The sequence below is a fragment of the Sphaerodactylus townsendi genome, linkage group LG03, assembly GCF_021028975.2.
Source record: "Sphaerodactylus townsendi isolate TG3544 linkage group LG03, MPM_Stown_v2.3, whole genome shotgun sequence".
Taxonomy (NCBI): Eukaryota; Metazoa; Chordata; class Lepidosauria; order Squamata; family Sphaerodactylidae; genus Sphaerodactylus; species Sphaerodactylus townsendi.
The window spans coordinates 52,707,686-52,730,759 of NC_059427.1; the positions used below are offsets into that span (position 1 = coordinate 52,707,686).

The 23,074-nt window shown below is 42.9% G+C and overlaps 2 protein-coding genes across 9 annotated transcripts in view; both read right to left on the reverse strand.

The window, feature by feature from the left end:
- GATA2 (GATA binding protein 2) overlaps positions 1–23,074 on the reverse strand; it is a 627,541-nt gene that overhangs the window by 390,088 nt on the left and 214,379 nt on the right. The gene's annotated exons all lie outside the window — the stretch shown is intronic.
- COL7A1 (collagen type VII alpha 1 chain) overlaps positions 1–23,074 on the reverse strand; it is a 120,506-nt gene that overhangs the window by 58,917 nt on the left and 38,515 nt on the right. For all 7 annotated transcript variants that reach the window (XR_007243934.1, XR_007243935.1, XR_007243936.1 and 4 more), the window contains 20 exons: positions 22,904–23,050; positions 21,665–21,790; positions 21,435–21,581; positions 19,586–19,722; positions 18,455–18,581; positions 18,058–18,201; positions 14,902–15,071; positions 14,019–14,054; positions 13,169–13,195; positions 13,018–13,062; positions 11,278–11,370; positions 6,860–6,931; positions 6,499–6,534; positions 6,363–6,416; positions 5,490–5,558; positions 5,067–5,171; positions 3,832–3,858; positions 1,035–1,088; positions 532–594; positions 248–307 (listed from right to left, as the gene is read on the reverse strand). Coding sequence is in view for 4 of the 7 variants with exons in the window: in XM_048489746.1 (XP_048345703.1) it covers positions 248–307; positions 532–594; positions 1,035–1,088; positions 3,832–3,858; positions 5,067–5,171; positions 5,490–5,558; positions 6,363–6,416; positions 6,499–6,534; positions 6,860–6,931; positions 11,278–11,370; positions 13,018–13,062; positions 13,169–13,195; positions 14,019–14,054; positions 14,902–15,071; positions 18,058–18,201; positions 18,455–18,581; positions 19,586–19,722; positions 21,435–21,581; positions 21,665–21,790; positions 22,904–23,050 (1,739 nt within the window). In the remaining 3 variants the exon portion in view is untranslated. The remainder of the gene's footprint in view (positions 1–247; positions 308–531; positions 595–1,034; positions 1,089–3,831; positions 3,859–5,066; positions 5,172–5,489; positions 5,559–6,362; positions 6,417–6,498; positions 6,535–6,859; positions 6,932–11,277; positions 11,371–13,017; positions 13,063–13,168; positions 13,196–14,018; positions 14,055–14,901; positions 15,072–18,057; positions 18,202–18,454; positions 18,582–19,585; positions 19,723–21,434; positions 21,582–21,664; positions 21,791–22,903; positions 23,051–23,074) is intronic.

Sequence of the window (23,074 nt, forward strand, 5' to 3'; positions counted from 1 at the left end):
ATGATACAGGCATATATTGCCTTGTTATAGTTCAAGAAGGAACTATGGCAATTACCATATTGTCTTGGAAGGGAACATTCCCTTTTCTATGGCAAATTGGGAACTGCATGACTGATTTAAAGAATCAAGATACTGGAGAAAATAGCTTAGAATGAACAATTAATTGCTTGTACAAAGTAACTGGCTTGGATTTCACAGACTCAGTCATTAATATTCAGGTCATCTCACCAGGAGAAACTACACTCACCCGGTCTCCTGGGTCTCCAGGGCGGCCAGGTGGTCCAGGAAAACCTTCTTCTCCATCCCCCTATGGGCATAAAGCAAATTAGAAGATGCCTACAAAAAGCAAAGCCACAGACAAAAAACAAACCTGGAGTAAGGTGCAGGATATAAAGCCTTCACCACTACCTACAGCCCAAACTCATTTGTATCTGCATAGCCGTCGTTCATGGCTCCACAGAAATGCCTATGTAGAAAAGAGACAGAACAGCAAACTCCCGGTTGACTTCCATAAGCAAACACTTTTCATACCTTTTCTCCCTTCTGTCCTGAAAGTCCAGGAGGTCCTCTGGGTCCAGGATCACCAGGTATACCCTGGAGAGTAAAATACAGTTGATGAAATCAGATTTACGCCAATTCTAATTGTTTTGGAATTTGCACCACCTGTGGTATATTTCCATATTTTGAAAAAAAAGTGAGCTAACCATCTGCCCCTTCTATCTCAGTATTATCATTTTTGACAACTGTTACCATTCACAAATGGTTGGTAGACTTTCCCAGACTGATTAGCGAATAGTATGATCTGACAAGGAAGCTTTGACTGATGAAAGCTTATATCGCAAAAATCTTGCTAATCTCTACAGTGCTACTAGATGCAAATCTAGCTTTTCTACTGCAGACCAACATGGCTACCCTCCAAACATTTCTCTTGCATCATATTGTTCATGTTCACATCTACAGCTGCTGACTTTCCCTGTGTGATCTTCTCCCTTCTGTAGTCTTCTCAGCCAAAACATGGTGAAGAATATACTTACAGGGATGCCTGGTTCTCCTGTAAGCACTGTTCCGTCGCCATGTCCAGGAGGACCCTAGAAAGACAGCCAAAGTGAGCTCTGAACCTTGATGAAATTCCAATCACAATTCCTGAACAACTCAGCACACCCTAGAAGCAGAAAGCATGTTCTGCAACCCAATAGGAAGTTGCTATAGATCAGAAAGATAGAGAATAGCCAATCTGGAGGCTGGCCCAAGGTAGCAGAGAGTATGGTGACAGAAGAACAAAACTCCAGAGCCCTGGTCACGGAGCAAGCCGCTACTGGTATGGAGCTTTACATTCAATTTATTGAGGAGATAAGTTGGAAATATGGTTGCATACTCCTGCCTTCAGCTTCTCACAATGCAAATTCAAAGTTTTTTGGATGAAACTGATTATTCTCTAGATCATTTCCAATACAGTTTCTGTCCAGGTTATGAAACTGCCTTGGCCATCCTGCTCGACATTCACCAGGCAGCTAACAGGGATTGCATCACAGATGGTGCATTTGGACTTCTCTGCAACTTTTTATATAATTGGTCTTAGTATACTTCTGAGATAATGGCTCAAGTGGGTCTGGGTGGAACTGCTGTGCAGCGATTGTGGTTCTAACTAGCTCAGAGATCTCAGGTGACGTACCAAGGCAACTCCTCTGCTTCCTGAGTACGAGGTACAGCACTTATTACCATCTATGTAAAACCACTGGAAGAGGTCATTCAGAAGTTAGGAATACAAAGACATCAGTTCACCTATGACACCCTATCTCTCCTTTCCATTTGAATTCAGGGAGGCAACAGAAATCCTAAACAAGTGTCTGGAGATGGTGAAGGGCTGGCTGATGGTTGAAGGGCTGGCTGAAACACTGTCTAAAGCAGAATAAGAAACTGGATTACAGCCTGTTCTGGTTGGGGCAGCACTCCCCTTGAAGGAAGAGGACTGCAGGGGTTCTCCTAGATCTTGTCCTTCTGCCTCAGAATCAGGTAGTAGAGGCTGCCAAGTCAGCTTAATATAAGTTAGGCAGGTTTACTAGCTGTAGTTAATCTTAGAAGTGGAAGCTCTGATTCTACATATGCCTTGGTACTATTGGGGTTATACTACTATCCACTATACTTTATGTAGGGCCGTCTGAAAAGGATTCAGAAGCTACAGTTGATGCAGAATGAAGAAGCCAGGTTTTAAAGTGGGAATTGCCATAGGGATTATGTTTCCCTTACAGTAGTACAACTTCTCCGTTGATAGTGCAATAACTCTCCTAATTAACATATCAGGTGAGACATTTGGTATAATCAATTTGTATGTTCCCTGTTTAAAAGTCCTAGCTCCTGTTACAAAGTTTTGGTCAGCTTTAGATAAATATGCTGAAAATCTGGTAATCAGATATCCAACAGCGCAGATTATTCTTATGGGTGATTTGAATGTGAGACTTAGTGTTAGCAATGTGGACTTCTTGAAATCTAGGTTTGGAGAGGGTTTCCTTTTACCTGAGCTGTGTAATAACAGGCTATCCTTGAACAAGGGCAGCAATAATACTGGTACCTGTTGAATTTCACAGCAAAATTTAATTTGGAAAGTGTTGTGGGTTTTCTGGGCTGTACGGTCATGTTCCAGTAGCCTTTTTTTTTTTTTTTTACAAACTGCATGAACTGAGATTTCTAGTACATGACAATTTATTTAGTTATTACTCACGAGAACTTTTGGAGGCCATATCAGAAGCACTTTTGTTGCATGATTGGTCTCTTGTTATCTGATTTATATAGCAAGTGTTCTCACTTGTACCATGGTTACATCCCTACAACTCTTTTTACAGCTGCTAATTATTTGGTTACCATAAAATATCCTGAACACAGACATTTAATTCTTCTTGCAAGATGTAACTCACTCCTAACAGCTGAATATATAGGAAGGCTGAAAGGTATTCCTAGAACTGAGAGAAACTGTTCCTGAGCTGTTTTGGCTATCTCACACTTGTTGTCATATTGTTGTCATATTCTCTGTGATATACCTCTGAAGATGCCAGCCACAGATGCAGGTGAAACGTTAGGAACAAGATCCACAAGACCACGGCCACACAGCCCAGAAAACCCACCAGAACCAGTTGAATCCGGTCATGAAAGCCTTCGACAATATATTGTCCTTTATTTGCAGATGTCAGGTGCGATATACTGGGATCTCTTATTAACACTGATGTTTTGTGTTCAAGCAATTGTTATACTGAAATTATTATTTTCAAATAATATGGCCTGGATAAAAACTGTAGCCTGATATTTTTCATATATATTTAAATGATTGCCATCTCACTGAAAGCTTTCCAGTGATTAGTCAAAACAATTCCTTTCTGTTAAGCTAAAACCTTTCTCTCAAATGTTGGACTGATTCGTGTTAGGTTTTAAGATTTTAATTTCAAATTCTAATGTGGTTTTAGTATGTTTTAGATTAATGTTCCTTGGTGCTATTTTCTGTAGCAGGTTTATAACTGGTTTAGGGTTTTTTTTGTTTTATGTGATTATTTGTTGATTTAATATTATTTATTTATTGTAAACTACCCTGAATGCTTTGAAAGCAGAAGGATGTGTATGTGTATTTTATAAATGAATAAATGCTCATTGATAGACCTCTTTTGGTTATTAATGAGCTGGGAATTGTAAGGATTATGTCACAACCTAACAACACAGTGAAGACAACCTTCAGATTTCCCACTGACCTATAGTTTGATTATTCTGCACCTAGGTTCTTCTTTCAGGATACAGGTATGCCATGAGCATGGGCAGAACAGGCAGAGGAAAAGAAGGATCACTTACTCGCTCACCTCGGTCGCCCTTGTCTCCCTACAAGAAAAAATACCTGTATGTATGTAAATGTTTCACACAGTAGATCTTGGTGCCCCTCCCAGCTAAACACAGAAAGTATGGCACAGTAACCATTTATTGTGGCACATGAACAGCACAAACAAGGATAGAGTTGAACCATATAATAATAAATGACTTTAAGGACTATGTACTTGCCAATATCCTGTAAGATATATATGACTGGGTGATATATTTAGGGTACAGTTCTAGGGTCTATATAAAAACCATACAATGAGAGATGTAGCCCAGGAATTTGTAAATACTCCAGAGGATCCAGGGGCATTTCCCAAGATTGCTTCAACATTGTCCCTAAATATGCTGCTGTCTGGATTCATTGCCCTGTCAGGCAAACCTTGAATACATGGATGATGATGACATCGGCATTATGAAAAGCAGCACATGAAGAAGAATGGACATGTAGGACTAATAAATGTGCCAGAAGGTGCTGCACTTCAAAGAGGTGATGGGACAAGAGTGGATATCTGTAGCATAAAGATGAGACCTGCTATTGTTTGGTGAATATTACTGAGATTGAGGTAGGTATGTTTTCATTCTATCTGTAGCCATTTATGTACTTGTGGTCGTCTTCGCAGTGAGAGTTCATTCCCTTTGGAACTGATTCTCTTTAACGCACACATTTTAGCCTCCTCAGAACTCATGCTTCAGATCAGACTCTTGCTGGGGTTTTCAAAACCTGTGAAAGAGCAACTTTCTCCCCAGCTTCTCAGGGAAAGTGAAAGAAATCAGTATGCATTTCGCTTTCCCCAAGTTTTCTCACTCCTACTGGCTTTCCCTGCTCACCCAATAGCAGTTCCTCCAGCAGAGGTAGAACAAGTGACAGGTGGGCAGAAAGGTAGATCCACACAGCTGTGGGCACTTCACAGCTGAAGGCTTCCCAGCAATCAACAAACATGGGAAAATCCACTGTATATAAGTGCTGTCATGACCTAACCAACATATGGCAACCTCTGCAAGGGGTTTTCAAGGCAAAGGAGAAGCCGAAGTGGTTTGTCACTGCCTTCTTCAGCAGAACTTTCCTTGTTGGTCTCTCATCCAAAATCAGACTACATCAAGCCACCTTTCATCTCAGAGAAGTATATGGGGCTCTGTAAACTTGCCTATGAAGACGAGACTGTAAGAAGTGCAACTGCTGAAGCACAACACAGTCTGAGGTAGAGAAAGCATACCTTAACAGATTCGCCAGAAGGTCCTGGTGCTCCAGGAGGTCCAAGAGGCCCAGGATAACCAACTGGTCCGCGGGGTCCAGGACTTCCAGTTATTCCAGGGTTTCCCTTGAGACAGAAACACATATTGAAGGATGTGCATAGCAAAGGCTGGGGTCTATTTAACAGGTATTCTGAAGATTTTGTTAAATCAATGGTTCAAGTAGGCCCTGGAATTTCAAAGAGGGAATAGCTATTATTAATATTAAATCAGATTTTTAGACTGCATCCCTCCCCACACTTACAACTCAGAGCATTTTACTGCGTATTGAAATAAACATACAAAATAACATACAATGCCAAGATGGCTACACGATGCAATAGGAATAAGATACATGTGTCCTTCCCACCCCACTACAGATTCCTTGTGTATATAATGCTACATACCGGACTGCCAGGTTCCCCCTTCTGGCCAGGAAGTCCACCTTCTCCATCTACAACCACTCCAGGCTCCCCCTGCCCAAGAAAAAAAAGGCCAGAAGTCATAAAGACTTATAGCTTTTATTTGAGATTGGCTGCCTTCTTTCCCCCTAGATGCAACCCTGCTCCTATATCCAATCACAAATTCCACTTTCTTCCATTTGATCTCCAATTAACATATCTCTTCCCAAGTGCCTGGAAAACATACATTCCAATCCCAAAAGGACAACTGATTCAATTTTTTAAAAAAGTAGTTTCCTCCCTTCCAAGCTACTATACTGTGTGAAGAGGGACAAGGAAAAGATGAATATCCTCTGCAATTCGCATTTATCGTACCACCAGCTTGTCTAAGTATCAGACCTTCGTCACTTTAACTCTTGAGTTCTGACTGAAAAAATCAACTAAAGGTCTTCTGGTGAGAATTCAGCTTAGTGATCAGAAGACATGGATTCAGCAAATTTTAATTATGGTAAAGAACCTGTTCACAAGTTTTCCACTGAAAATGCCTCCTACTTTTTAATTCAGCGTATTTCTGGAAAATTGTCTCAGACTATCTCAACTATCAATTTTTATCTTATGTTCTCAGTACATTGGATGACTGCAAGCATGAAGGATTAAGAACTTGGTTATGTGAGGGGAAGATAGGCTAGAGGAAACAGCAGCAGCAGTTTAGGACAGGTTATGCTTGTTGAATAACTGCTTGAAGGAACATGGATGAGACGAAGTAGTATCTTCACAAATACTATAAGGGGCACCTCATGTAAACAGAACTACTTCAGCTCTCTCAGAAGTACTACCTCAAATGGCTTTTAATTACTATCATTGTTATTATCCACTTACCCGCTCACCTTTCTCTCCCTTTAGCCCAATGGGACCAATTAGGCCACGATCCCCCTGGCAGGCAAAAAAAAAGGATGAGTAAGTGGCAGTCTAGTTGGCAATTGAGTATCAATGAAAACCCCATCTATTTACTTACAGGGTTTCCCTTGAGACCAGGAAGGCCAGTGCCGCCCTGGGAAAACAATAACATCACAAAAATTAACAGGCTTTCATAATGCTGAAGAATAGGGGGTGGGCAAAGCAAAAGGATATAACATGCATGTCAGCAATCCAAAACTAATCCAAATAAGGTATTTTTAGTCACCTTTTTGTAAGACTTTGTCAGAATTTAGTGGACACAGCATCATGAAAGTACATGTCTTAGTTAAGAAGGCCCCTTTCTAGTCCAGATTTACTTTGATGGATGCACTCTTTGGATAGCAAAGCACCATGGGAAATAGGAACGCCACTGCATGCAGTCATTGATTACAAGATGAGGAGAAAAAACTGCTACTTACTGGTTGGCCAGAAGAACCAGGATTACCAGGACGGCCAGGATTCCCTGGTATACCATCTGCTCCTGGAAATCCCTGGGAGAATAAGAGACACCAAGTACATGTATTTGTGAAGACATATCCATTCATCTGCTGGGTTTCACCAGAATTTTAGAATGTGTGGATGTACACACATGAACACACAGATTAAGCAGCAGCAGCAAGCCTTTATTGGCATAGAACACACAGATTAAAAATCGGACAAAACCAAAAATAGAATAGTGCAACAGAACACTGATCAAAAAAGGGATTATTTTGGAATTGGTTCACACATGCATGTTCATCATTCATCTATTATCAATCATCAAACAGCATATTGCACAAATTTAAAAAATCACCATACAAAAAATCACCAAATTTAAAAAAATCACCATTAAATGGCACAGCTAATACTTTCTTATCACCCAGGGTGAACTCTCTCTCTCTCTCTCTCTCTCTCTCTCTCTCTCTCTCTCTCTCTCTCTCTCTTACACACACACACACACACACATTCTTAATGTAAAGTCACAAATTTGGCTGAGTCATCAAGTGCTGAGAAACAGAACTGATGACAGATCAAGTGATATATAGACCTCAATTTGAATTTGGCAAGAAATCAAGAACTAACATATCACTGTGGGACTGCCATGCTGGAGAGGATTTAGAAAGAGTTAACCAGCTTGGATATTCGCAGCACATAGTAAAGGATTAAGGAAAAGATAGCAGTGATTTTCATACCCTTAAATGCCCACCATAAGGAAGAGAATAACCGATTTTAAGATTAGTTAGGAAAGCACAAATAAAGCAATACATTCTAATTGCAGAAATGGCACTGATAGCAGGAAGCTTTAGTTTCAAGGTCCATTAATCAGAGACAAGTTATCTTGGAAAGCCGAGGAATCCTTTGTTTAGACTAGAGAAAGCAAGCTGAACATCTGCTGCACATAATTTGAGAATAGCTTGGAAAACCCACAACAACCTATCAGTAAAACCAAATGGCAATGTGACCTATGTATTTTCTTCAGATTTAACATTTGCTCTCCCTGCACTTGGGATCAGGGGACAGCTTTACCTGGAAAAATGAGCTAAAAAAATTGGTAATAGAGAGTTCTTCCATGGAAATGTACTGATCTGCTCTGAGAGCTCTATACTATTTATTTTTGTTTATTTTACAAAACATATATCCCTCCTTTATGCCCTCATTCCTCCCTTATGCCCACCAAGGCACCTAACAAATTAAATTGTATGTAACAAAATCTCTTTTAAAAACCATTACAACAAAAAGACACATACTCATCGTTAAAACAATTAAAACAAAGATAAAATACATGTACATACAGAAAAGCAACAACTAAAACATTGATCAGGAAGGAGAGGGTACTGCTCAGGAGAAGAGATCACAGATGAAACAAAAAGGCAACAGAAAGAGAGAGAGAGTTCTAGAGTTTTGGTGTCAAGACTGAGAGAGAGAGTTCTAGAGTTTTGGAGAGAGAGTTCTAGAGTTTTGGTGTCATGACTGAGAAGACCCTCTTCTGGGTTACCACCTATCTAATCTCAGAAGGCAGGAGCACCTGAATCAGGACTTCTAAAGATGACTATAATGGTCAGGCAGGTTCATAAGGAAGTAGGTCGTCCTTCAGGTATGTTGGTCCCAAACTGCATACAGCTATAAAGATCAACACCAGCACCCTGAATTATGCCCAGAAATAAACAGGGAGCCAGTGTAGATGGGCCAAGACTGTAGTAATATGGTCTTTATGACACACTCCAGTCAAGCAGGGGCTGAACAAACATTTGACAGGGATGATATAAGCTGATCCTGCATTGAATAGAGGGCTGGAATAGATGGCCTGCATGGCCCATTTCAACTCTATGATTCAGTCAACATCCTAGCAGAAATTCTGCTGAAATTACCAAACACTTCTCAAGGGCAGCCCTATGTAAATCACATTGCTATAGGACAGTGGTACCCAATCTGGGGTACATGTACCCCCAGGGATATGTGCCAGAGCATTTGGGGGTACATGAAAAAATTACCTAATGGGTTTGCTAATAAGGGGTACAATTTTAGAGAAATTGGTTGCCAAGGAGTATGGGGGTGAAAAAAGGTTGGGAACCACTGCTCTAGGCTTAGTTGTCATTGATGAGGTAAATTCTATGTCTGAGCTGCACTCCTGGACTGAATTTTTTTCTTTAAAAAATTTTCTGTATAGAAAATTAGTATATCAGGAAAAACTGAGAATTAACTGAACAGGAGAAAATAAAGAAGAGAGTGATACACTGAAGAATTATACCAAAGAGATGAAAGGATGACAGATTCCTCCCAAGAAGACCCTCCACTTTTAGAAATTGAAGCTGAGCCTAGTGGGCACAGCTTTGTCCCAGAGATCTTCCCTCTGCCCACAGTCAGCCTTCCCTCTCCCTTGTGCTACTTTGCACGTCTTTCCCCTTGCCCTCCTTCCATGTACCCTTCTTTAGCAGCCTGTGGTCCAGGGAATTGCTTAGCCTCTATCATTTGTTGGGGTGGGGTGGGGTGGGGTGGGGTGGGGTGGGGTGGGGTGGGGGACGGGGGAAGGGGAGAGGATGACTTTTGGAACAGTAATATCAACATAAGTGCAGCTTAATGGGCTAAGCCAGCAGACAATTACCGGGTGTAATGAGATCTGTGCCTTTAAGAATCACTTGATGGGCAGAGTTAAGAGAACCAGGCCTGGAGAGCTCTCTGCAGAAAAACATCAGGGAAAGGAGAGAGTGCTGCAAGCCCACTGTGCAGAGAAGAGTCCCTAGGTAAGAGTTCCATGTGTAATCAGCCATAGTCTCATCCTAATCACAGTTATACAGTTCTTCAGAATGAAGCCCCACTGACTTCAAGAAGGTGTGTTTAGGTCTGGCATCTTAAAACAAATTTAGGAGGGTATAGAGGATCATTCAATTCCCGCTTTATTGAAAAGGGAAAACCCACCACTCATGATAATAAAACTGCAAAGATTGTCATGCCCTTATATAAAGCAGTGGGGCGACCGCACTTGGAGTACTGTGTTCAGTTCTGGTCGCCACATCTCAAAAAGGATATTGAAGAGATAGAAAAAGTGCAACGAGGATGATTGAGGGACTGGAGCACCTTCCTTATGAGGAGAGGCTGCAGCGTTTGGGACTCTAGTTTGGAGAGGAGACGTCTGAGGGGGGATATGATTGAAGTCTATAAAATTATGCATGGGGTAGAAAATGTTGACAGAGAGAAATTTTTCTCTCCTTCTCACAATACTAGAACCAGGGGGCATCCATTGAAAATGCTGGGGGGAAGAATTAGGACTAATAAAAGGAAACACTTCTTCACGCAGCGTGTGATTGGTGTTTGGAATATGCTGCCACAGGAGGTGGTGATGGCCACTAACCTGGATAGCTTTAAAAGCGGCTTGGACAGATTTATGGAGGAGAAGTCGATCTATGGCTACCAATCTTGATCCTCTTTGATCTGAGATTGCAAATGCCTTAACAGTCCAGGTGCTTGGGAGCAACAGCCGCAGAAGGCCATTGCTTTCACATCCTGCATGTGAGCTCCCAAAGGCACCTGGTGGGCCACTGCGAGTAGCAGAGAGCTGGACTAGATGGACTCTGGTCTGATCCAGCTGGCTTGTTCTTATATTCTTATTCAAAGACTAACCAATGAAATCCACAGTATCCAAGGTGCCAAAGAAGATCCGCAGAAGAACACCCACAGAACAGATGGTTCCTCACCACAAGCAAGTGAGCTAAGCCACATATTATAGAGGGAAGCAAAAAGTTCACAGGATACCTTCATTTTTCAGAAACAGGATCTCAGTCAATAGAAGAATTGTAGAGCTCAGCTCTCAGCAGAGGTGTACTGGAAGAAAATGGCACCCGGGGCAACACCTGCTCAAGCCCCCCCCCCCCTTTTTACCTCAGCCAGGGGAGGAGGGCAGCGGCGGTCCCAGGCAGCCTGGTGGGGCAGCCAGGCCCAGGCTGAGAGGCACCCGTGGGCCCGCAGCACACTCCCGGCCCAGCTGCTCTTCAGCCAGCAAAGGAGGGTGGAGCAGTCCCGAGAGCCTGACAGGGCTGGGGCTGGCAGGGCCAGGCCAAGGGGTGCCTGGTGGGCCCGCGGCAGGCTCCCGGCCTGGGCAGGGGCACCTCTCTGTGTGAGGGGGTGAAGGGGATTTTGCACCCCCCACATGATCTAATAGGCGGTGCCTGGGGTCAATTGACCCCCTCCCCATGTCCCTCTGGCAGATACGCCCCTGGCTCTCAGAGATGGTAGAAAGATTCTCTAATCTATGGTGTAAACTGGAATAGAGTCCTATGGAAAAACAAGACTGCTCCATAAAATTCAATTCTCTGTGCTCTCCTTAGTAAATAACCATGTATGAGATGCTGGAGATACCCACCCGGTCTCCCTTCACACCTGGCCTCTCAATGATATCACCTGGTGGACCCCGAGGTCCCACTGGACCTGGAGAGCCTGGGATTCCATTCCGTCCCTGAAAAAAATAGAGGAATTATTTTGTTTTGTTTCTGGATATCAAGATCAATTGCACTAATCCCAAGGCAGAAAATCCTTTCTATATTCATTATATACAGATAGCCATTGGCCTATGGACTCTTCTGCAAACGGATAAAAGGGCAATTAACAGCTATGAAAAACTTAAATGCAGCAAAGCAAATAATTGATTAGCATTCAATACATCACTTCAAGAAGCACTGTTTCATTCTCCTTCTGACCAGTTTAATGAGGCAGTAGATTAGTTTAGCAAAATTCCCCACAAGGAACTGAAACTCTGGTAGGGCTGATATACTCTGGCTGCTATAATTTGTCATTGCTTTTCTCAGAAAAACTAACATTTCCTCATCAGCCAGTCACTGGCATTCAGAGGAAGGTTTGTGGCAGGTTGCCTTACTGTCCTGTAAATGTAAAGATACTTTCTCCTTAGCATTCCTCAGCCAGCTCACAGCCCTTTCAGGAAGCTGGGAACGAAAGTCATTAATATCCCCTCCTTTTCTGATAGCATACCACTACCCTGGGTTAGAATAATCCCCCTTCTCTCATGGTGTTGCCTGAGGTCACACCACAGGCAAATTTATTTTTAGAGTACTGCAGGCCAAGCAAATGGGTAAGGAAGGCACAAATTCAGGGTAGCTACAAGACAATCTTAAAGTAAATTTAGCAAAATAAAGAAAAGTTACCAACTGGCTACTTACAATCCATGGGACATCTGTCAGTTGCATGATGTCCACCCACCCCACCCCAGTGCACCTGCAAGCATCTTCTAGCATCATTCTCCTCTATCATTCCACATTGTAAGCACATGCATGAGTGCACTGCAAGTCCCCCTAAAGAAAGATAATCCAATGCAAAGAACAAGCTCCCCTTTTCAGACCCTTTCCTATATGGACCAAGGGTCTCAGCCAGTCCTGGGCTCAAGACTGTCAGACCATGGATCCTCCAATCAAAATGTGTTAACACATCAAAGAGCTAGCAATACATCAGGTGAAGTATTTCGTAACAGTACAATTTATTTACATACATGGGGGAGTCATTTTATACTTGCCTACCTGCAAAAAAATGTAGATCCAGCTCTGTACAACAGTACTAGTTGGGACTCAAAATCCTATCTGGGGCAGCAGTAAAGGAAACTTGAAAATGCTTTGGAAAACAGTGCCACCTGGAAGCATCATGACTTTGAAAGAGACACTCCAAGCCATTAATTCTTACATCGTGAGTTAAAAGGCCCCTGAGAAATTGACTAGCTCAGAGGTTTTCAGGACTCTAGTTGTGGTTTGCAGAAGGAGTGCAGTTATCAAAATATAGTGTTAACATCTGCAGCTACTCAAATCCCACAGCACTCTGCCCAGTAAAAGGGCAGATTCCTGCCCCAGATAGTCTATAAGAGAGCTGGGACTAGTAAAGCTAATAAATTACTGACCCCACCTTAACAAATCTCCTACTGATAAAGAATGGTGACAAGAACAACTGCTTGTTTGAAACAAAGATAAGGATGCTAACCTAGAGTCTAAAAATACATTACATGAAACAGGGTTCTAGTTCAACCAGCCCAACCACAAGAGATAGTATCAGCTTCACCACAATCCATACAGTTCAGAGACCAACAAAGAACAGTAGATGTTACCGGTTCTCCAGGGGGACCAGGAAGTCCTATGCGTCCATTCCGCCCCTGCAAAAATTACCAGAGAAATTCATGAATGTTTTGTCACCCCACTTTGGTATCTCAAGGAGACCCATATGAGATTCCCTTCCCAGACATAACTCCAGATACTTACACTCTCACCAGGCTCCCCTTTCTCGCCCTGCAGGAAAAGAGGGAAAAATCCATTTGACAGTCTTATTGGCTGATTGTCAGAACTACCTCAAACATCCTTTCCCCTCTGGTTACCTCTGGAAAGCCAATCAGTCATAGAAGCCTTGGGATTGGCTACATCAGAAGAACATTTTCTATTCATGCCAACGCCTTCAAAAGGCCTTTCCTCTCGTCTTCTGGACATGTTCCCAGAACACTGTATAGAAGGATGGGGGAGTATGCCACTGTTGCTGAGAATGGCTCTGGCTCATCATGGAACTTGAACTGTCTATTTATTCCAAGGAAAACAGACCTACTTGCACATCCTTTTGACAGCCTACAGGTTTTAGAGCACCTCCCAATGGTAAGAAAGCCAATCAAACTTGGTAAGGTGGCATCAGTTATTTCCTCACATCTTCCTTTGGCCCCAATTGGAATTTCCAGCATTAGAAAGCTGAAGGTTTCAGTGTCTGAACTGCAAGTTCAAAATGGGTTTCTGGCAAAACCTCCAGCAATTAAACCTCTAAGATTTATATTTGCCATTTTCCAACTTACACAAAAATATTCCAGAAGTTATTTTCTGACCAGACTCATTTCTAGAGCCCAAACAAGGAAAACTATATTTATTGCCTTAACAAACAAGGGTTTTTTTTCTTCAGAAGCCTCTTCCAGTTGTATGCTGTTTTTCTTCCAAGGCTCTGAAAAGGTTTCTTGACTTCTACTCCTTAATGCTTCCTCCCTCTATTTTTTTTGCTTGCTTATTTTTTTTTTGCTAGCTTATTAGAGAACCCATTTGTTCTAGTAGTCTAACTCTATGATATTCAGAGACTCACCTTGGGACAGCGTACTGCACAAGGCTCTGGTCTAGACTGAGAGAGAGAGAGATGGAGACAAAAAAAAATCAGGATTAAAGTTGTATAATGCTGCTGTTTGAGCTTTACTGAGTATCAGGTTTTGGCTAAATATTAACAAACAGACACAATGCACTGGTTAGGTAATTACCCAGTAAGGTACTCATCCGATATGTTCTGCAAGGAGAATTTTACCACACACTTATACACAATCAGCAACCTCAGGGGGCAACATTCTTGTTAGCATTTGATGGGACTTTACAAGCAACAGTTTACTATGTTATTGCACGCATACTTCAGTTCGTTTCTGTTGGATACAAAATAATCTGTATTCACCCTCTGTGTGTAAGAAATCTAAGTCACAGTGTTCATTTTTATTTTAGGTTTTATGGCAGCTCACAATAGAATAATTAAAATAAAACCAAGAGCACTAAAATGATACACAAATGCACGACAATAATAATAAAAAAGTAGAAGCTGCAACAAGCATTCCATGTAAGTACACCAAAGCAAGAAAAAGTATCAGCTTCAGTAATTTTGAAACCCCTGTGGAATAAGTAAGTCAATAACAAAAGGTCAAAAAGGAGGGTTCAAGAAGGAAACATCTTGTCCCAAGACACCATCAGCCTCATTACTGACAGTGCAGCTAATTTCAAATCTCAGGCAGTTTTATGCATTAGAAATGAGGAAGACCACTGCCTATCTCACAGGGTACTTCAGTTGCACGGGTGCTACTTTGGTGAAGCAAGAATGCTTCCTCATCCGTGCCTCATTCACTTTTCTCCACTGCTCAGTCTTTTCAAATGTTAGAAAGTTACAGGTTAGTCCTTGTCCTTTGCTTTATAAGCAATGGTCTCTACCTTACCCCGTCTGTGGTAGGTGCCCTGCAGAGGGCACTGGCAAGCGGTCCCTCCAACTCTGACAGGCTGCTTGAGTCTCTCACAAAGAAAACGTGCCGTGGGTCTTCATCAGTTACCAGGCGGCGCAGCTGTTCACGAGCAGCCCCATCCATGCCCACTGCCAGCACATGAATCCCTGACAAGCACACAGAAGATGACAATAGAGTGGCCCTGTAATGATCACTCCACAGGCACAATGTATAGTGGCTGAGGAAAAAGGACTCACAGCACTGCCAACGTAGCTAATGCCTGCAAAGGAAAGCGTCAGCCATGACAGCTCATCAAGTCAAGCCATCCTACCTCAATAAGATTTTTTTTCAGTTTGTAAGTAAAAAAGTCAGCTGTGCACATAATTTCCTCAAGACTTTAGTTGAACTTAATGCCATCTATATGAGAGTTCCCCTCTGTCCTTAGAGTTTGGTGTTTTAGTGCTCAACAGAAATTATTTTCAAAAGCTGTTTTGATAGGCTGTGGGAGGACCCATTTGCAGAGATTGCATCTTGGCTTAGGAGTGGTCTGTGGCCTGTCCAGGCTTTACTATCTTACAATGCAGGTAACAAAGGTCGTTTCCCCACTCACCTTTCGTTGCACGGTAATTGTGGCAAATAAACCAGGGGCCTGCTGCATTCCCCACCACCTAAGCGGCAGCAACGCAGTGCCCCCGACTCTGCCGCTCTCCGTCCTCCTCAGCACGAGTCATTTCTCCTCCGGGAGGATTGAGCAACATTTCTGAAAACACCGCAGCAACCGCAGGGGAGACCAAGGCAGTGGGGAAGCCGGGGGTCACTGCGGATTTGAATTTCCCGCCGCATATGGTAACGTGAACCAATCAGGGCACTGCGGGACGTGCGCAATGCGCACGCAGCATTTCCTTCCGCCATTTTTTAATCAGGAAATCACTTGTCTGCATGTCGCTTCGAGTGCATGCGGACACAGCTTATTTCCATTGTTCATTCAGAACATTCATTGTTCATTCAGAACATTCATCTCACGAAATGGAGAAGAAAGGAAAGCGGGCACTTCCGTGTTCTGCAAATTTTCACGCCACAGCACGACAGCCAATTAGAAAACATTTTTTTTTAAAAAGGAAAAAAGGCATTGGTTCAATTTGCGATGACAACTGTGTGTGTCGACGTTTCGTCGACGATTTCAGGGTTTTTTTAAAAACCAAGTTCCACCCACAAACCGGCGTTCCAGCCAATTGGAACAAAGAAGCGCCCTGCCGATTACCACTGAACGCGCGGTTGTGGGGAATGCTACATGTCATGAAGCTTGCGGCTGCCGCGAGGTTTACTACAGGGACAAGCTGCGGTGGGGAGTCAGACCTGACACTTAAAAGCACCAATTCAAAGGAGTGCGGTTTGGCTCAACATTATTTTTTAAAGTGGGGAAACGACCAAAGACAGCTAACATTCAATAAATGACAAATGCCTTAGGGGTGTGGTTAATGTGCTAAAGAACTACATTTGGTTGTTAAGGGAAGAAAAAACACCCATACAGATGTACCATTTGGACCAAACTAGGCACTCAGGCTCCTAGTTCTGTATTTCTAATATAACACTAATGCAGAAATTTTCAGAGAAAGGGGCTAAGGAGGGAGAACTTTGTTTTTTGCTGCCCTCCTGTCTTGCAAATAACTCCTGGGCATTGTATTGTCGAAGGCTTTCACGGCCGGAATCACTTGGGTGCTGTGGTGTGCTTGACGGGCTGGTTAGCAGGCCATGTTCTGTAGCAGTATCTCCTGACGCTATTGCCTGGTTTGTGGCTGGCATCTTCAGAAGATCCTCTTGAAGATGCCAGCCACTAGATGCAGTATGCGAACGGGTCGAGGAGAGAATGCTGCTAGAACACGCCATACAGCCCGGAAACCACACAGCACCCTTCCTAAACTCCTAGGCATTGTTAATTGGCCACATTGCTCAGCTCCAAAATCAGAACTCAGCCCAACCAAGTTAATAATGGCTCTGGGCAGGGCAGAATTTGCCCGGAAATATCAATGCATACAGGAAGGATTAAACACCCCTCTCTCCTACCGGTATCTGCAGATCTTCCCTGTTAAAGCCCACTGTATCTGAGTTAAAGCCACTTATTCATTCTCCTAATATCTAGTTTAAATAACTGTTTCCATGAAATAGAAAACAGGTAGCTACTATGCCTCATTGGCCCAGTCTTGCTGTAGCAATAATATACTGAGTTAAACTGCCTAAATTCAATATAATCCTCTGTAGCTCCTTGCAATAATTGCCCCATTTATCCTAACAGAGCAAGCATGTAGCTACTGCTTCTTTGTAACTGCTGTTTATTCTTAACCCAGACACACTGTGCTTCTGAGCTAGTTCACAGTTAAGTTTTCATATGCAAGCAAAGCCAAGGCATGCAGCCAACCACTGTGTTAAGGGTGGGGGATCTGGATTTCTAATTCCAGAAGCAACTGCTCCTTGCTATGGGATTCTCGTAATTTAAGTTAACTAAAATAAGAGGTAGGCCATTTATGGTTAAGATAGAAACAGTTTACTAGTTATTTCTCCAATGGTAATTTTATGTTTCTGAATATGTTAAGTAGTAAATCCAGCCTCTTGGTTAAATAAATTATGGCGTTCTGATTTAATGGAGCCTCTACTTAATGGATTTCATGCCACATCTTCTATATCTCAATAAACCACAAAGAACTCTTCACTGCTCACAATACATGGTAGCAGGGTGTTTTTAGATCAAGTCAGTTGAAATGGTAAAGCTGAAGTAATTAGACCTGCATCTTCTCCAATTTATAACTGAGTTCTTGGGGTGCCAGAGAAAAGAGAGGAGTGAACCTTCTCCAAAGGACCTCATGGATGTCACAGATCCTAAACACTGTTAGCCAACACAAGTTAAGGGGTATACTCCCCATTTGTGACACACCAGTCAATAAGAAATAGCCTGATCAAGCAAGACAGCAATAAAATGAGCACAGAAATACCTTGAAGGAGGTCAAGAAGTACCTTGAAGGAAGTAGCCACGGCTTCTTTAGGCAGCATTTCAGGACAGCCCACTCCACACCTGTGAGAACTGTACTCCTTACAGCAAAAGCAAGAACCCTCCTCATTAGATTTTCCTGCTCAAAATTCCAAGGACCTGTATCTCACCTGCTGCCTTGATCTCCTGGGCCTGCTGAATAGCTTCATCACTTGATGGCCCATCTGCCAATATTACCAGTACTCCTGGCACACCTGGTCTACGGCCTGCATTGGGACTCATAACGTAGTTCTTGACAAAGTTTATGGCCACTCCTGCAAAGTACAGAAAGCAGCATGGATAGACACTCATACACACACACACAAGAAACTGTTAGGACAGTTACTTCAGATCTCAACTCAGCAACTGATTGACCAGTACATAAGCACATTATTTCAGTGGGTACAAGACTCTCCCTCCCTCTTGTTTTCTACACCTGTTGATTTTTTTATCACAGAAAACCCACTGGCTCTCTTCCCATCCCTTACATCAGAGGAATTCACATTCCCTAATTTCATGCCCCCTTACCAATAGCATTGCCACTAGGCTCTTCATAGCGCAGTGTTCGTATTTGCTGCAAAACTGTGGCGAGATCACCAGAACGATTGAACAGGAGTACAGGAAGGCTACGATAGCTGTAAATTACAAGGCTCACCTAAGAAAAGAGAGAAAGTACAAGTAAACAGTATAGAAGAACTGAGAGACAAGACAATTAAGATGTGGAGTTCTAAAGAAAATATACTATCCTGATACAGATAGATCAGGAGTGGGTTATCTCATACGGATTTGTACATCAACCTATCATAATATGTTATGCTAATGTATAACATGTTGCAACTGTATATATGAAATGGGGCATGAATATTTCATTTGCCCACATCATACTCCTCTAAAGGTCACAAAAATCTGGTTCACACATTCAAGAAACCATACAGGTGGCCATTTGAAATAAAACAGCATAGAAGTGACAAGAAGAAGAAAGTAATATTATGCACATGCCCTTAACGTTTTAAAAATATATTTATATAATCAAGACAAAGGTAATCCAAACAAACAGCCAATTAAGTATACCCTAGATAGGAAATAAATAAAATAAACAGCTGAAAATACCTTTTCAGACACACTCAAACAAATTGTATTCTCCACAAGGAAGGAAAGATGCTATATTTATATATTTTAATCCATGACAGCCTGAGCTGGTTGTACTGTCGGCAGCCAACTGTGCTCTGGGATTCAGATAAAATGTAAGCCCAAATGGTTACTTTCGGCTTTTTCTCAGAACTGGTGGACAGAGATCATCCAGTTCTTCAGATACACATTTTCCTCACTCACACAAAACCAACCCTGCCTACTGTAGATACCCAGAAAGAATCAGTGTTCAGACATTGCCAGGTAGAAATCCCATCATTCAAAGGTCAACTCCAACTGTTACTTCCATTGGAGCAGTCCATCCTCTCAGCCCCTTCTTACAGGTAGAACCATGTGTAAATTAGCATGAAAGTTGTTTACTGGGCCTGGCAGCTTATAGCATCTTACTGCCACCAATCATACAAAATTGAGACTTGCATTTGCACATATGGACACACACACAACACATTTGAACCAGGCCACGAAACCTGTGCATAGGCACAGCTGCAAGACTCTCAAGTCATTTGTTACCTGAGTAGAGCTAGGGCCCAGCTGACCCAGTGAAGATATCGTATTGGAGAGGAAGGTTCGCACAGCCTCTGCGTTGTAAGCATTGTCTCGAGTTGCATGTATGAGAAAGGCTATATCGCTGTGGATATCCTGGCAAACTGCAGAATTGAACATTTCAGACTGAGTCAGGACAGGCACTTCAAACTAGAGCAGAGAGTATAAAACAAGATCTTTCCCCACCATCCATCCTCAAATGGATCCTCTCCAAATGTTTTGGATTCCAAGTATGAAATCAAAGACCAGCTGTGCAATCCTGAGGCTGGGGGAGGGATCTGGATGCAGGGTGATCCCTGAGCCAGCATAGATGCCACTCACCATGGTGTAAGTGGCATCCACAGTGGCCCAGGGGTACTTACACTAGCATCAGGGAGTTGCGCAGTCACTCAACACCTGGGTGCCAACACTGCCACAGCATCGGCACTCATCTAGTGGAGTCATTATCAGGGGTGGAGCAGACCTTACTTGGCTTCCTGTGGTCTTTCAGGCTGAGAACGCCCCCTTTTGCTGGCAGAGACTGCATAGGGGGGCTTTTGGCATGATCAGGGGAACTTACATGTTTTCTTGCTCCCAAAGCCTCTGCAATCCTCTTTTGAGGTGGCAGGGCTGCGCCATTCCTGGCCACGGACCATCACCTGCCCCCCCCTCCCCCCTAAAGAATGTTTGTGGAAAAGGCTCAGGCAGAACTAAACCATTTATCTCAACAAAACCTTTCTGGCAACATATTAAGGGAAGATTAAATAGCTGTTCTCTTATAGTTGTCACCATTTCTGGATGGTTTCACCATTCCCTTTCACTGATATTTTAAAAATATTTTTAATCTGCCTTGAGCTTTAGCAAGCAAGTAGGTTATAAATGAAGACATATTTATATAACAAGTAGGACTTTTTGTCCCAAGGAAATGCAGTTTGATGATTTCACCAGGAGGTGGCTCTCTTACTTCAAGCAGAACTCAGTATGCAGAAGAGTTGTTTAAAAGACTGCCGTTATGCCAGATTCAACAGCTAAATTACTGGATCTCCAGTGAGGGCCAACAGGTAAAACATCTAGCTCCTTTAACAGACGCTTAATGAAAATTGATTTACCAAGTGATATTATTTTCCTCATTGCCTATTTCTGCATTGTAAATTTCACACTTGCCTGTGAGATCTCTTATAATGTAAAAAAAAAAAAAAAAAAAAAAAAAAAAAAAATCACCTCCCTATAGTATTCCCCTCAGGTATTAATGTACATTATGCTCTCCCTTTGGCCTTCCCCTCTGGGGTGGGAATACACTGCCTGCTGTACCATTGGTCTGATGGTGATACTCCACCTCCGACACCTGCCTCGCATTCACAGATAGTTCTGCAGGGTCTGAGCTCAGTGTCAGTACAGGGGCTGGTGGCAGCAACATGGCACAGCTCTTTTAAAGGCGATAACAGGCAGCAGGACCACCTGCCAGTCATTTGGGCAACCAGGAGGATGGCTTTAAAGGAGCCTTAGCCAACATATCTTCCATGCCCCCTTTCCAAATCTCATAGAATTCTGCCTCCCTCTGGGAGCAATCAGAGGATTCCTAGACCTGTGCAGCTTCAGGCTGTCTTTTAAAAGGGCTTGGCTGAGGAAGAAGTGTCCAGGTTTTCTCCCTTTCTTTGTGCTGGAGCAATCTGAACTTCAAACAGACCATGGAAAACAAACAGGTCCAGGAGCCTGGTTTCAGGGGTGCAGATTCTGACAGTTTCCCATAGAACAGCTGATACTTAGGAGGCTTTTACTGTTTTTGATGGTTTTGTTTAGAGTGTCAAGCCGTTAGCTGAGGATGGTGGCAGATTACCAGTGCTGGCAACAACGGCCACAGCTTCACTCTCCTGATTGCCTGTCAGGCTGGTGATGTGGAATTCATAACGCCTTCCTGGCTGCAAGTCTTCAATTTCATAGGTATTGATGCGAGCTGGCAGCAGCTGGCTTTTCTCTGGTCCACCTGTCCCATGTAAAAGAACTGTTAATTACATATGCTTTAGATGGAAGTGAGAGAAGAGGGAAAGAAAGCATGGAGATACTCACCACCTACGGGCCGCCAAGTAAATCGATAGCCTGTGCTACCTGGTACAGGGCTCCATGCTAGCTGGATGCGCTTTTCTGATGAGTCAGTCACACGCAGATTTACAACTGGTTGAGCTGGGACTGTTGCTGAAAAGAAAGATAGGGAAGAATTAGTGGAAGAAGAGAACACAGAAAGCTGAGTCATCAAAGGACAGTAGAGAGAACTGTGACTGGAACTATTATTCTGATAGGTTGAAAGGCACAAACTTTGCTGAGGAAACACATTAGAATAATTCCACATATGGTTTCAAGACCCATTTGACAAAATAATGTCTTCCTGCATAGAAAAAGTCACTAACACCTTGAGCTTTTCTAGGAAACTAGAATCCTCCAGTCCACATGGCCGATTCTTACAGAGAACAACTTGGACAATAAGAGAAAGTGAAATCATTAGGCTGTCAAGCAGCACAGAAATTTTATTTTTTATTTTACTTTATTAGTTTTATATACCGCCCTCCCCCGAGGGCTCAGAGCGGTTAACAACAAATTTAAAACATACATTAAAACATAATTCAAAACTTAAAAAAAAAGTCAAATGGCACACCCACAACATAGTGTTAGGATCTAGGGCTGTGGGTTCGACAAAGCTGTACCACAAAAAAAGCCAAAATACCTTATCAGTATTTCCTGGGTATTTTTCACTCCCCTCCCCCACCCCTCAAATGGTGACGGTTTAAAGGGCGCCAAAAAGCAAGTCCAAATTACGCCAATTGGGGGAGGGGGCATGATCCAGGCTTGCTTCAGCCACAACACCGTTTTTTAAAAAGTGATTGGGGTGGAATCCCCTCTCCCCCACTCTTCCTCCCATACCTGATAGCCACTGCCACCACATCCAGCTTCTACATGAGACATGGAGGCAGCAGGCAGAGCAGAGGTGCATGCCAGGGTTGGCCAACCAAGCCTGGAGTACAGCCCTGTGCTGGCCACTGCTGTCACCTTCAGGATCCATATAGGATTCAGAGGTGGCCACTGTCACTCAAGGTAAGTGAGGGGAGGAGGAGGGGATAAATATAGGATTTGCCCATCTCTATTAGGAACTGCAGATGCCCATGAACCTTTAAATGTAAATGGTAGCCTTGGGCAAATCACCATTCCTGACCAACTTTGCAGAGGTGTTGTAAGGCTAAAATACTGCTTGATACTCTTTTAAGGAAAGGTGGACCATAAACATCACAAAATAGATCAATAAATAGGGCTTACGTGTAGTAACAGTTATAGACACAGGATCTCCCTCACGGTTGCCAATCAGCGCTGTAACTTTCACAGTGTAGCTTACTCCTCCTTCCAGGTTGAGGATGTCAAAAGAATTGGTGCTCCCTGAGAGTAATTTGCTGTTTGCAGCACCACCTTCAAAAGAAGACATTGTTACCT